At 37.2% G+C, this 16056-nt stretch overlaps 2 protein-coding genes and 1 long non-coding RNA gene across 4 annotated transcripts in view; 1 reads left to right on the top strand and 2 right to left on the bottom strand.

Annotated features, from left to right (window-relative positions):
• Pde1c (Phosphodiesterase 1c) overlaps window positions 1-16056 on the top strand; it is a 184623-nt gene that overhangs the window by 89049 nt on the left and 79518 nt on the right. The window lies entirely within an intron of this gene.
• Window positions 1-16056, bottom strand: part of LOC117981861 (uncharacterized) — a 55544-nt gene that overhangs the window by 27177 nt on the left and 12311 nt on the right. The window contains exons 8-12 of the mRNA XM_069499842.1: window positions 7087-7245; window positions 5710-5889; window positions 4587-4744; window positions 3027-3152; window positions 948-1204 (exon numbers count right to left, since the gene is read on the bottom strand). Of these exons, the coding sequence (XP_069355943.1) occupies window positions 948-1204; window positions 3027-3152; window positions 4587-4744; window positions 5710-5889; window positions 7087-7245 (880 nt within the window). The remainder of the gene's footprint in view (window positions 1-947; window positions 1205-3026; window positions 3153-4586; window positions 4745-5709; window positions 5890-7086; window positions 7246-16056) is intronic.
• On the bottom strand, window positions 12762-14744 carry LOC138402518 (uncharacterized). The gene is made up of 2 exons (XR_011236898.1): window positions 13984-14744; window positions 12762-13785 (listed from the first exon to the last, which is right to left on the bottom strand). It is a non-coding gene; the product is annotated as an uncharacterized lncRNA (long non-coding RNA).

Below are 16056 nucleotides of genomic sequence, written 5' to 3'. Positions count from 1 at the left end.
TACCAAACCATAGAAAAGTGATCTAAGTTTGATTCAGATAAGATTCAGATCTTGTTCTCCAATATCTACAATAGTCCCTGTGCGATAATCCCAGTTGAGTGCAGGAAAATTTCAACGTATAAAAACATTATTTGGCTATCAGAATATAGGTTGCTATGTACTTATGTACTTGATGGGTGGGATAGGTCTTTAGATACGACATCCTGACATTAAAATTGATTAGTACCTATCTACCTATTACTTTTTCGATATTATTATACCTATATAAAAAATAAATAGACATAATATGGTAGAGAAGAGAGTACACACGTATCAAAAGTCGTAGTTTTAGACTTTCACGTTTGCAGAACTTGCTTCTCACTCTCTTTCTCTTCTGTCTCTCTCTCGTCTCGTAGGTCTCTTCTACTCTTGTGCGTGTTGTATTTTTTGCTTACTCATCACCGAGCATAAATTTTATACGCCACGTAATATGAACGTAACATGTCTGCGCTATTAAAATCAACGTCTAAGCAGTTTTATGCTTGGAGGTTCTCTACGTGATCAAATCAGAAATGAAGAGATCCGTAGGAGAACTAGAGTAACCAACATAGCTCAACGTGTTGCGAAGCTGAAGTGGTAATGGACAGGGCACATAGTTCGGAAAACCGGTAGACATTGGGGTCCCAAGGTGCTGGAATGGCAACCTCGCAACGGAAGACGTCACGTTGTTGGACGACGGCGTTGGAAGCGACGGACGACATCAGACGAGTCGCAGGGAGCCGCTGGATTCAGGCGGCGGGATTTTTTGCATACCTACCTAGATATAGTTAAAGACCTGGAGAGTGACATATGCTACTTTTTATCCCGGAAAATCAAGTGTCATCTATCAATCAACCACGTGTAGGAAGTCGTGGGCATCAGCTAGTTCAATTAATATAGCTCAATTTATGTACATAAACTTGTCTCACCTAGTAAGATTATCCCGAAGAGTGATAGCATCAAATACATCTCGGAACTGTGACATCAACTCGTACGTTTCTTCCTGGTCTTTAGTATAAATATGGTCGAGATACCCATAGTCGTCAGGACCGACGTCTGGTCGACCTGTTTTCGGTTCGTCAGGGTATCGTCCACCAAATACATCTTTATCGACTTCAAACAGATGGTTCGCTGCGTTGATACGTATACCCGCTACGCCTTTTTCAAGCCAATATTTTATTATACTCTGAAAAAGTTTATTTTCTAATCAAGCCGTCTTTACCGGATAGAAACACACGAGTAGCACGTAACTGCTGCAATAGAGCCTCAATAGCTCAACGGTTAAGGTCGAGCGTAATGATTTCCGAAAGGTCGGCGGTTCAAATCCCACGTCGTACCTCAGTCGCACCAACTCCTAGCACAAGCTTTACGCTTAGTTGTAGGGGAAAGGGGAATTTTAGTGATGATTAACATGGTTATACTCTTTTAACAAAAAAAATATATCGCTGCCTATCCCGAAAGAACTCAGTTGTTTTTCGGGATCAAAACTATTCTTTATGGCAACTGTTAACCCAGAATATTAGCTACTAGCTGATCCCCGCGGCTTCGCCCGCGTAGATTTAGGTTTTTAAAGATCCCGTATAGCCTATGTCACTCAGGAATAATGTAGCTTTCTACTGGTGAAAGAATTTTTAAAATCGGTTCAGTAGTTCTAAAGATTACCCCCTACAAACAAACTTAACGACATTACCTCTTTATATAATACAACGGGCCGTGCAGCAGAAATCGTAATATTTTAATTTTCCCATAACTTCAAAACCAAACGTCCAATTTTAATCATTCAAAGACCAAATATTATCTCCATAAACTGTTCTTAGTGACGAAATCATTTATTTTGATAAGGATTAATAGCATGAGTAAAATAAACGCGTTTAAATGTAGTCCAAAAAAAATTCAAGATTTTTAAATAAAAAAATGGTTGCTGTGCCTCACTCGACATAGATGGGTATAGTGTGTCGCGGACTTTTTTGTAGATATTTATAAAATCTACAATTAATTAGAACATTTTATGGTTCTATCTTTTATAGTTTAGGCAGCGTACGCAAAATAAGTAACTTTTCTGGTTGATTTTTTACACCTTGTGTCCGAAAAACCCAAATATCTTACGGAACCCTATTTTTTTCCAAAATAAAATATAGCCTATGTTACTCGTGGATAATGTAGCTTTCGAATGGTGAAAGAATTTTTAAAATCGGTCCAATAGTTTTTGAGCCTATTCAGTACAAACAAACAAACAAACAAACAAAGTTTTCCTCTTTATAATATTAGTGTAGATTATATTATTATATATTATATAATACAACGGGCCGTGCAGCAGAAATCGTAATATTTTAATTTCGCCATAACTTCAAAACCAAACGTCCAATTTTAATCATTCAAAGACCAAATATTATCTCCATAAACTGTTCTTAGTGATGAAATCATTTATTTTGATAAGGATTAATAGCATGAGTAAAATAAACGCGTTTAAATGTAGTCCAAAAAAAATTCAAGATTTTTAAATAAAAAAATGGTTGCTGTGCCTCACTCGACATAGATGGGTATAGTGTGTCGCGGACTTTTTTGTAGATATTTATAAGATCTACAATTAATTAGAACATTTTATGGTTCTATCTTTTATAGTTTAGGCAGCGTACGCAAAATAAGTAACTTTTCTGGTTGATTTTTTACACCTTGTGTCCGAAAAACCCAAATATCTTACGGAACCCTATTTTTTTCCAAAATAAAATATAGCCTATGTTACTCGTGGATAATGTAGCTTTCGAATGGTGAAAGAATTTTTAAAATCGGTCCAGTAGTTTTTGAGCCTATTCAGTACAAACAAACAAACAAACAAACAAACAAACAAACAAACAAACAAACAAACAAACAAACAAAGTTTTCCTCTTTATAATATTAGTGTAGACAAGCAAACGGTCATACAAATAGACAAAAATTTAAAAAAAACGTTGCGGCTCTGTATCTTAAATTCTCATAACACTGTACCTACCAAGAATAAAAAGTCCTACCTTTAATTCTTCGACAACAACAGGGTTTCTGAAGTTTAAATCCGGCTGAGAACTTCCGAACTGGTGCAAATAATATTGATCGCGGCTCGGAGCATAATGCCATGCACTTTTTCTAAAGACACTGATCTGAAATTTTGATGGAATTCCAACAATAAGTGCTGGTTGAGGGTTCTTATAGACTCAATACAGTTGCAGATTTTAATGAACTAGGTTCAAATTATTTAATCCTACTAATATTATAAATGTGAAAGTGTGGATGTTTGGATGTTTGTTACTCAATCGCGCAAAAACAGCTGAACGGATTTGAATGAAATTTGAAATGGAGATAGATTATACCTTGGCTTGGATTACACATATGCTACTTTTTATCCCGGAAAATCAAAGAGTTCCCTCGGGATTTTGAAAAATGTATCCACGCGGACGAAGTCGTTGTCATCAGCTAGTTAATAATAGCCGTGACAGACTAGTGGTTAAGACGTCCGCCTTCTATTCGTGAGGTCGGTGGTTCGGTCCCGGACACGCACCTCTAACTTTACAGTTTTTTATATTTTTTACATACGTAAATTCCCAATTCATAATTATTAATAAACTAGCTTATGCTCGCGACTTCGTCCACGTGGACTACACAAATTTTAAACCCCTATTTCACGCCCTTAGGGGTTGAGTTTTCAAAAATCTTTTCTTAGCGGATGCCTACGTCATAATACCTATCTGCATGCCAAATTTCAGCCCGATCCGTCCCGTAGTTTGAGCTGTGCGTTGATAGATCAGTCAGTCAGTCAGTCAGTCACCTTTTCCTTTTACATATTTAGATACCTAGTCTATTAGCAGCTATGTTTTTCTGCGTCACACTGGAGATTACCAGGCTTTCTTGTTAACGCGTAGCAGACATAATTTCCGCTTCCTCAGCTATATTCAGCGTTCTGATAGTCAAGTCACAAACGATTCATGCTATTATGTTCGCATCACATTATGTTATCTACTGACATAGTATTTCCGGTATTTAAAGAGGGTTTCTTACTTCAAACAACTCATGCTATAATAATTAGGTATGTTTGCTCTTCCTCGTCGTCGGCCGTCCACTAGGAGGGGGGGCATTCTATTACTCTTAGGACCCCAACGTCTATCGTCTTTTCGATGTGCCCTCCCGGTTGCTCCGGTTTTCACACGTATCTTTTCGTTCGTGATTTGATCACGTAATGAAACTCCAAGCACAAATGCGATCATAGTCATCATCACGTTTGACCTATCACTTGCTCACTACAGAGCTACAGAGCACGGGTCTCCTCTCAGAATGAGAAGGGTTTCGGCCATAGCCTATCATGCGACCAAGTGCAGATTGGCCGACTTCATACACGTTTGAGAAAACATTATGAAGAACTCTCGAATGCAGGTTTCCTCACAATATTTTCCTTCATCGTAAAAGCAATTAGTGATGTTCTCCGAAAAGTTAGAGGTGCGTGTTCGGGATCAAACGGGAAATCTCTCGAATATGAGGCGAACGTCTTAGCCATTAGGCTATCACACTAGTGCAATATAATGGTGTTATTTTACTCGTACCCAATTATTTGGTGGTCGTCTAAGCCCCTTTGCGTCGAGGAATCCGTTTTCCCATATATACCAGTCGCTGTAATACTCGTCTCGATGTGACGACTTGACGAACCAATCACTCTCGTTGCTCGTGTGGTTTGGTACGAACTCCAATATTACTTTTATATCTGTTAGAGAAAAATAGTTTTTTTTATTGAGGTACAAGTTAGCCCTTGACTGCAATTTCACCTGGTAGTAAGTGATGATGCAGTCTAAGATGGAAGCGGGCTAACCTGGAAGGGGTATGACAAATTTTATTAAACCCATGCCCCTTGGTTTCTAGATGGCATCGTACCGGAACGCTAAGTCGCTTGGCGGCACGGCCTTGCCGGTAGGGTGGTAACTAGCCTCGGCCAAAGCCCGACAGACCAGACCAGAAATTTAGAAATTATAAAATTCTAAACCCCTGCCAGGAATCGAACCCAGGATCTCCCACTCATAAGACCACAGTGCTTACCACTGCGCCAGGAAGGTTCGTTCTCTCCCATCGAACCATCCCAGGCTCATTAAGGCTCAACTTATCGCCGGCCCACTATTGACCACGGATCTCCTCTCAGAATGAAAAACTTGGACATGCACAGGTCGCGATGGCAGTGACAAGCGATGGCAACGCGTCTATCGGTCTCTTTGAGGTATAAACATACCAGAAGTGAAATTAAATATCTATCACAACTTATCGAGAGTTTTACCTTTTATAATAACCTAACTGCAATATTAACTTCATTAGGGCACGATAATGGCTATTGCAACCACCTAATCAAAATGGCGACCTAGTCGTTAGTCGTTAAGTCTCGAGTCGGAACGAGACTAGCCTAAAAACCATCAACCACCCGCATTTATACAATCGACTTAAGATGGCTTCCCCGCAACAGATCACGTGACTTTCATGTCAAAGGGCAGCAACTACAAATGCGACAACAGAGGTTTATTTCAAAAACGAGACTAGTTTAAAAACCATCGACCACCCGCATTTATACAATCGACTCGAGATGGCTTCCCGCAACATGTCACGTGACTTCCATGTCAAAGGGCGGCAACTACAAATGCGACAACAGAGGTTTATTTCAAAAAACTTTTAACAAACGTTACTTACTTAGTTCATTAGCCTTCTTTAGAAGATGTTCAAAGTCTTCCATTGTGCCATATTCGGGGTGAATGGAATAGTAATCGGATACGTCATAGCCAAAATCGTGCAATGGTGACTTGAAAATCGGTGATAGCCACGTAGCGTCTATTCCCAGGTCTTTTAGATATTCTAGCCTTGAAGTGATACCTAAAATATAAGACTTATAAAATATCTAAGAAAATTGCTTTGAAATTTTAAAGACATAAGTATATTTTATAATTTTTATAGTAACAACTACAACAGTAGGGCTAACGTCGACTACACACGTGAGTACAGCCGGGACAGATATTATTTAGAATGGAAATCACTCACGGTAGTTTAAATGCTAAAATTTTTATAGTGTTTTACCTACACTTCAAGGAAATTTCTAAATAATTTTAAATACATAATCAAAAATTGGATTCGAGGACCGGCAGAGCGTCGGGCGCGAATCCAGGAACGCGGGTTCGATTCCTGCCGGTCCGCAATTTTTTATACGTATTTAAAATTATTTAGACATATTAAGTACCTATGTTTTTAAAATTGATATTTTGACAATAATTGTTAGCTCGAATTAAAAACGATTGTACGCCCCTCTCATCATCGTAATTCATATCAAACGCTAGACGTCCATTGTTTCGAACCCATCCGGGGTCCTTTTTCACAGGGACTCGCCGCTCGCTGCGCGGTTGAGTCTCGACTCGACTGACTATTCGGACTTACATCAACTAAATACATGAGTATAGCCGTAACAATCTATACTTATAATAGGTGCTTGTTACCTCAAATCGTCGGCGGTCGGACATACGCATATTATAAATATGCGAATGTGTATCTATCTGACTGTCTGTCTGTCTGTCTGTCTGTTAGCTTTTCACGGCCCATCCGTTTAACCGATTTCGATGAAATTTGATACAGACATAGCTTGCTTCCCGGGGAAGGACATATGCTTCTTTTGATCCTGAAAAACAACGAATTCCCACTGGATTTTTAAAAACCTAAATCAAATAAAGTAAGCATCATCTAGTATTCATATATTTTTTCCAAGGTTATTCCAGGGGCGGATCAACAAATTCCTGAAAGACAACGCATTGGCGGTTCCTCTAGTGCTGCAAATGTTCATGGGCGGCGGTAATCACTTAATATCTGCTGCGCGATTGCGGGAGAATGACAGCTACAGTGTCACGATCGCAATCATCTCTGATTAGTTAACGCTCGCTCACTATTGGGTACAATGCATTGTTGCAACAAGAATCGCACAAATTCAGCCAATCAGGGCAATTGAGATTGTAATAATGATTGATGCAGGTTTTAGACAATCGCCCTACAGATGACCCACTCGCTCGCTATTTCGTCATAATTTACCATTAAGATCCCCAAGCCCGTCTCCATCGCTATCCATAAAAGACCTCGGGTAGATCTGATAGATCACGGCTGTTTCCCACCAGTCCTGCTTCACGTGCACATTCTCATATCGGGCCTCGATTATCGTTAACACGATGGGAAGGATTATCTGCCACATGACTGAAATAAAATTTATAAGTACGTAGAACTATCGAAAACTTTTTGTTAATACCGATGTTCCCTAACCATGCAAATACTCGTAAACTCTCAAGCAATGTATCCAGGTCTGTCAAAGTTAGTCAAACTGTTTTATTTAAAATTTGTTGACTCTGTACATTATTTGAATCTCAAAACTAAGCTCAACAATATACCTAATTAAATAGAAATGAGACACTGGTGATAATTATTCTTTATGCCAACTTTAAATGGTATACCTAATATTAACGCTATGAGGGTTCCTTCTGAGCGCGCTCTGGTTTGAGAAAAGCCTTTAAAACTCAGCTGGTTAGGTAATTCTTTTTATTATCACTATTTCACAATATCACTTATTCGTACTTTAATGGTTTTAAATTTTAATGGCTCTGCAAGTCTTCGTACTGTCAGAGCCATTAAAATAAGTTCTTCCTTAGCTTGCTTATCATTTAAATAATTCATTAACTATAGTGTAATTGGATTTTTCAATAAGTTTTGCGTTTTATAAAAACTTGAACCTTGTTATGAGACTTTTTCAATTGAAATAGTTTCTAAACTTGCCAACCGATCCATCTGGACTGTTACAAAAAACCCGGTCAAGTGCGAGTCGGACTTGCACACGAAGGGTCCCGTACCATCGCAAAAAAAAACACTTTGTTTGTAATGTTTCCACAACTTCATACCAACCTTTGTACCTACTTGTGCTCTGACTATAAGACATTGCTACCTGCCAAATTTTATGATTCTAGAATTTCTAGATCAACAGGAATTACCCTATTATAGGTTTTGATTCCCTTGACGGGTCTTGACAGACATGACAGCTGACAGACAGACAATGAAGTGATCCTGTAACTGGTCCTTTTTTTCTCTGGAAAACGGAACCGTAAAAATGCCACCGTTGCTCTGCTAGCCGCCTATAATAATTACTGACTTGATTAAATAGCTTTTAAATTGGAACTTACTTAGATATGAAATTATTAATTCTCGTTCTTAAATATTCACTGCACATAAGAACCTACGTACCTACTGTCTACTAACATATAACTGAAACTAAAATCCGTTTCCCGCCACTAAGCAAACGAAAAGAATAGTTACGTTCCTTTATATAACACCACAGAAGTCTGTGTTTTCAAACATTTTTTTATGTTTATCAAAAACTTCTTCTAAACCTACATTGTAAGTGGAGTAGTTTACTAAACTTGGTGTCATCTATCTATAGCAATACTAGGTCATAATATTATTACTATTGGCATAGATAGATGATAATATGATAGACGTACATAATACAGGGTGTAACCAGAATGCCAGCAAACACGAAGACAGGTGATAGTACTGATGATTACTGATATGATACCACAAAAAAAAAACTATAGGTATAGTAGTTTGAAAATGCTAAATCACTAAAACTACAAAATGAGGCAAATGGTTATTGGTATTGGATTGTGTTTTGATAGTATAACAATAACGCTAAGTTTTTGCTAGCGCTCTAGTTACACCCCTTATAACAGTGTTAGTACTGTTCTTGATGGTGTACCGTGTTTTATCGTTTTTAACCCTTTTCTAAAGGCAATTCAGTGCCTTTTTAGGACTTTGCTATTAGTTTATTTCACCCGATCCAGCTTCGCTTGGGTTTTTTCGATTTTCTATAAATCCACCATTCCAAGTGAAGAAAATATATACTTAATATAATTTACAAAATGCAAAATCTCAAGTTTCTAGACAGCTGTTTGGGTTGTACGTCGCAATATGTCAGTCAGTCAGTTTATATTTTTATACGTATATATTACCTACTGATACCGAGTAAGTTAACTAAATATTGCTTTAAGAGAAAAAAATTATATATGTACCTAAGAAATAAAATATATAATGTACTTTTTGTTTTTCCAGGTAAGCCGAAGCCATCCCAAATCATCATCCCATAGTCATAACAAAGGGAATACGTAAGTCTTCTGAGTGCTGTAGATACTTATAGGGATCATCTGAAATTGGGCGACTTATAGCGTCAATGGGCTAACAAGGACAATAAAATTCTTCTAGACTGAGATCTAAAGAGTGTACTTGCTGCTCAGACTTAAGACGCAGGTAGTAGACAGATAAATCTGTCTGCTACAGATAAATCTGTCTGTATAAGTAAATTTTGACCAAAGTCAAAGTACGCTCTATCTATCTCAGCCCTGGGACGCTTGGAAAACCGGAAATTTGAGGTTGCTGAACTAGGTGCACGTTGCAAACTTACTCATATGTTAGAATTATTTGTTAAACACTTTTCTAGTAAACAGAACGCATTTACGTTTGTTTAAAACTAGCTTATGCTAACGACTTTATCCGTGTAGACTAGACAAATTTGCAACCCCTGTTTTACCCCCTTAGGGATTCTATTTTTATAAATCCTTTCTTTACGGATGTCTACGTATTAGCTGTATGCCTCAGCCCGATCCGTCCAGTAGCTTGAGCTGTGCGTTGTTAGTCAGTTAGTCACCTTTTCCTTTTAAATATTTAGGTATTTCGTTTAAAAATCATGTATCCTAACTTAAATTTCTTCTATATTATCTAAATATTATGTATAAAAGGAAAAGGTGACTGACTGACTGACTAGTCTATCAACGCACAGTTTAAACTACTTGGATAGATTGGGCTGAAATTTTAGACATCCGCTAAGAAAGTGTTTTTGAAAATTTAAGCCCAAGGGGGTAATTATCGTGGTTTAAAATTTGTGTAGTCATAAGCTACATTACAATTTTTATTTTTTTGTTGTTCCTGTTGCTTTAATTTTTGTTGTTCAGTGTTATTTTAATTTCTGTTGTTTCTGTTACTTTAATTTTTGTTTGTTGTTTCTGTTATGCTATCTTTATATTACTTAAATTAGTACACAAAGAGAATTTTGAATTTCCAGTATGAATTTCAGCAACGACCAAAAAAGCGAGCAGCGTAAAGCATCCAGATAAAGTCGTCCGAGATCTTAACGCTTATGACAATGCAACCCTCATAAAAACACAGCAGACAAAAATGGCAACATCCCCCGCGGTTAAGAAATACAATTTGCATTCAAATGTTTACTACATATCGGGACGGGACTCGGGAGTTCCACGATATTGCCTTTGTTTTGAACGTGTATTAAAACATTATTCATAATGGCAACTTTGATGACATTTTTATAATACAGTGCTCAAAAAAAGGAGTGTAATATTTTAAGGGTTCATGTATAACATGTCTGCCCAGAAAATGAATGTGTTTTCAGCAATGATATTAGAAGAAAATAGGTAGATACGTTATACGCGGACCGCAAGTGGCACGTTAAAACTAAGCTAATTAGCAAACCTGAGCTCAGTCGCCCGCTGGCGTCGCGCTATCGCCGACATCGTTGATAGTAATGTGTATTTTGTTTTCGTCTCCCAAAACAACCGAAAATGCCGTCGTGTATGATGAGATTCCGCACAAACTACACAAGCAAGGTTTCCAAAAGTCAAGGAATCACATTTCATTCGTAAGTAAAACTATTTCTTTTATATAATTCGTATTTTTCACTTATTTAACAATAACAAACTCGTGCACGTTCGTGTAAAATGCAACTCATTGCAATTTCGACCTTATGTCACATGCCATAAGTACGTATCAAGTTATCGTTGTACGTATTTTAAAGTTTCCGATCAAAGAATATAAAATAAACAGATAGGTCTCTTCTGAGTATTGACAATTCAAATAGTGTGCATATTTCCTGTTTTAGGGAAGGATTTAATTTAATTTAATTTTTATTATTTTTGTTATAGCGGCAATAGAAATACATTCTGTGAAAATTTCAACTGTCTACTTATTACGGCTTACGAGATACAGCCCGCTGACAGATGGACGTACAGACAGCGGAGGCTTAGTAATAGGGTCCCGTTGGCACCCCTTGGGCACGGAACCCTAAAAACGAGCGGAACCGCGGGAAAAAGCTAGTTCGTAATATATTAAATACCACAGTATAAGATTTTTATTTTACTATACAACTACAGTGTAGGCATAAATCGGCATTAGCCGAAAAGACTTTACGGTTTTTTTTTTCTTTGGAGTTTCTAGTATACCGTCTCGTCCCGTCTCTTTTACGCTTGCATTATTAGGCATATATCCGTCCTTCTTCCACTCTTCTGTGCAGGACGAGGTAGTGCAAAATATAACCGTCTCTTTTTCGTGCGCAACTGAAGCTGAGGTTATTAGTTCACCGTCCTTTACTCTCTGTTGTGTGAGGTTAAAATACTATCTATGCGTTTATGTGTGTTGAGTCTTTCGGCGCTGACGCAGCGTGCCATTAATAAACATCGAATTTGATATAAGTAACCTATCTACCTCTTTTTCTTCTAATATCATTGGTTTTCAGGGTTTATATTAGCTATATTATATATGTATTGATGTGAGTGTCTTTGTTCCACCATAACTCCTAAATGCGTACACAGATTTGGTCTTTGTCATCCCGAGTGATATTGGATATTTTTTTTTTCAAAAAAAAAATTATATGGCAGAGCAGTCGTGTTTTTTAATTTTTTAGTAGTAATACTTGTTACACTAGTTGAGCGCCTGCACGGCTAGCATGGGCCGAAGATAAAAATTATATCCCCCGATTTTATCCACTGCACAGGAGATAACATTAACTTCTCCACCCCTCAGAGCACGGCAACAGGGGAGAGGAGAAGTTTATCCCCGTTTGACATTTCACGGGGACTCGGGGGACTATTTATCCACCGTCTATAGCATGGGGCCAAATAAAAGAAGATAAACTGTCCTTTTTTGACATTTGAGAGGGATAATTTTATCCTCGAGATTTGAGGTGGGTATAATGCTCATAGAACTTTAACTCAATTATTAAAAGATCAAAAAACATGTCTCGCGCTTTTTTTATTAGTTTGAAATAGAGAATTTAGAACGAAAATAACATGAGCACGTAATTAGTGATGGAAGTAATCCCTTTGAATTTCCCGACGCTGAGTTCCGACACTTGTTTCGGATGGACAAATATTATGTGCTGTACTTGTGCGAGCAGCATAATGAAGCACTAAAGCCGATTAATTCGATGGATGGATTCATAAAAGTAAGTACCTAAGTACTTACCTATTACCTAAAACCATCTTGTGCAAACGAATAGGTACCTACTTAGGTAGGTAGTAGGTACCTACAAATAGGTCCTACATGCGGCTATTATCTATTTATTCTACGTCCTCACATCTATAAGACTCTTGGCAGATGGTAGTTACCAGTGAGATACAAGTCAAGGTCATGGGATGACTATTGCCCGCGACTTCATCTGTGTGGATTTAGGTTTTGAAAATCCTGTGAGAACTATTTGATTTTCCAGAATAAAAAGTAGCCGGTGTCCATCCTCGGGATGTAAGCTAACTCTGTAGGTACTAAATTTCATCTAAATCGGTTAGACTGTTGGGCTGTGAAAAGCTAGCAGACAGACAGGCAGACACACTTTCGCATTTATAATATTAGTATGGATTATTGGAAATATAAAATAACACAATGACTCATTATAATAAAATCATTTATTTGAACAAAATAGGCAGGAGTCTAATTTAACAAAACAATTCTTAAATTAAAATACACACCTATATCATAGTTAAATACATAATGATACACAAACACAATAACACTTTACAAATTATAATGGTTCATCATAACTGTTTTGTAAGAGTAAATATGTTAGCCTATTATACTTTATAGACCATTTCAGTATATCCTCTTACTCTTAATTTATTATTATTGAAAATCATTAATGTATAAATTGTATGTTTCAGAATTCCAATGGAACAACCAAAGGACAGACTAGAAAATGTAACAAATAAAGAAATCTCACATATCTATGGATCAAACCAGACTGCTAACTGTTGCCCGACAATAAAAGGGAAAAAGGGATGGAATAATAAATACATATTTGCATTAAAATATATTTCTTTAAGTACCTATTACCTAAAACCACCTTGTGCAAACCCATCCTTATATCTACTACTACTACTAGGGTTCTGTAGGGTACCAATGGGACCCTATTACAGTCTCAGCTCTCCATCTGTCTGTCTCCTGAAACGTAACAGGTTAAAGTTGAAATTTTGTACTTATTTCTATTGCTGCTATAACAAAAAATAAGTTTCTTCAAAAAATAATTTTGCTTTAAGTACTCTTTCTGTGTGATTGAGTAACAAACACAAACTCTTAGGCATAACATTAGGAATACCAATTAAAACAATGCTTATTTGGATGTACACAAATCTCTGATGTTAACTTAACAGATCTAAAAGTAGTGCTATTATCCTTAAGAAAAGGAAGTAACAAGTTTAATGTTCAATCAAACCACACTGCCATAGAATAACTTCCTATATTCATAACTATTTACAAATTACAAAAATGTACATATCCTCTACTTACTTTTTATTTATTTATTGGCATTTATAGGAAAACTGCTCGGGGCTATTGGTTTTATAAAGTACCCACTGTGTACAAAGTGGGTTAAACGACAGTCTCACCATAGTCCACCACCGACACTTCAAAGATTTCCTGCCATAAGATAAAAAACATTGGCTTGACATGCTTATAAAGAAATTAGGTTAGTTTAATAGCTCAAACCATACCAGCTTAACCAATTTTAAGTGATATTGAACTCTTCTCAGTGCAGTGTGCTAAACTGTTAGTTTTATCATCATCTCAAACAATAATGAAAATATTTTATGTTGATAAGATGTGTACCTAACTTACCTATTCCAATAGGTAGGTACCTAAAGTTATTTTGAGTTTGTTATACAAGACACACATTTAATAGAACTAAATTAATACACGCATCTCTCTGGCTGGCCCATTATGGAGTCTTCAGGTCCAATTCCTGTTGAGCATTTATGCCCAACAGTGATAATTAATATTGAACACTTATGTGCTCATATATGTGACCGACGGCACTATTGAGACATTTCCCGGTGGTCCTACATCCCGAGCTGCCTCATCATACTTGTCAGTCAGTGGCCAGTGCCCTTCTTCAAGTACATATTTCCATGTATGCAAATAAAACAACAATTTATGCATTTCTTTGTCGCTAACAATATCAATATATTATCACTTCAATTTTGTGTACTGACTAACACAAATTGTCTTTGTGATACTTACTGTGATAGCTAGGAATTTCAACTATTCGATTATTTTTTAATTTGGATAATTCAAAAGTGGAGTTAGGTTAGGTAAACACAAACAATAACAATACTTACGTGCATAATCTTCTGTGAATGTTTTTTAAACTATTTTACGGCTCCGGCTTCTAGCTCTTTTAAAATAAAAGCAGCCACAGACGAGTTACGAGTAACGAAAACGAGCAAAATCAAAAGCACAGATAAAAAATAATAACACTTTGACATTAACCGAGGACTAGTCTTTCCCCGCCTTATCACCGGGGATAATTATATCCAACCCTGTGCCCATGCTCGGAGAGTGGAAATAACTATCGGAGGGGATAAAAATTTTATCCTTTCCTCGGGGAGAAAATTTCCCGGCCCATGCTAGGCCTGCTGGGGAGTCTAGACCTCTGACCAATGATATTAGAAGAAAAAGAGGTAGATAGGTTACTTATATCAAATTCGATGTTTATTAATGGCACGCTGCGTCAGCGCCGAAAGACTCAACACACATAAACGCATAGATAGTATTTTAACCTCACACAACAGAGAGTAAAGGACGGTGAACTAATAACCTCAGCTTCAGTTGCGCATGAAAAAGAGACGGTTATATTTTGCACTACCTCGTCCTGCACAGAAGAGTGGAAGAAGGACGGATATATGCCTAATAATGCGAGCGTAAAAGAGACGGGACGAGACGGTAAACTAGAAACTCCAAAGAAAAAAAAAACAGTAAAGTCTTTTCGGCTAATGCCGATTTATGCCTACACTGTAGTTGTATAGTAAAATAAAAACCTTATACTGTGGTATTTAATATATTACTAACTAGCTTTTTCCCGCGGTTCCGCTCGTTTTTAGGGTTCCGTGCCCAAGGGGTGCCAACGGGACCCTATTACTAAGCCTCCGCTGTCTGTACGTCCATCTGTCAGCGGGCTGTATCTCGTAAGCCGTAATAGGTAGACAGTTGAAATTTTCACAGAATGTATTTCTATTGCCACTATAATAAAAATAATAAAAATTAAATTAAATTAAATAAAGGGGGCTCCCATACATGGAAAAGAAGTCGAAATAAAATTACTAAATTTTACGCGGACGAAGCCGCGGGAAGGTAGGTAAAGGAATAAAATGTGAAATGAAAATATTTTTTATTTTTGAAAATATTTACTATTACACAATCTACATACCCATAGCCAAAATTCCCTCATTGTATGAAGAGACCCAGCAGTGGACCGTAAAAAGATGTTAGACCATAGTTAATTTATCCTTCCCTAAAACAGGAAATATGCACACTATTTGAATTGTCAATACTCAGAAGAGACCTATCTGTTTATTTTATACTAGCTGATCCCCGCGGCTTCGCCCGCGTAGATTTAGGTTTTTAAAGATCCCGTATAGCCTATGTCACTCAGGAATAATGTAGCTTTCTACTGGTGAAAGAATTTTTAAAATCGGTTCAGTAGTTCTAAAGATTACCCCCTACAAACAAACTTAACGACATTACCTCTTTATATAATACTAGCTGATCCCCGCGGCTTCGCCCGCGTAGATTTAGGTTTTTAAAGATCCCGTATAGCCTATGTCACTCAGGAATAATGTAGCTTTCTACTGGTGAAAGAATTTTTAAAATCGGTTCAGTAGTTCTAAAGATTACCCCCTACAAACAAACTTA

This window comes from Maniola hyperantus, chromosome 1 (assembly GCF_902806685.2).
Source record: "Maniola hyperantus chromosome 1, iAphHyp1.2, whole genome shotgun sequence".
NCBI lineage: Eukaryota > Metazoa > Arthropoda > Insecta > Lepidoptera > Nymphalidae > Maniola > Maniola hyperantus.
The sequence above is the reverse complement of the archived record's forward strand: the minus strand, read 5'-3'. Positions and strand labels throughout refer to the sequence as shown.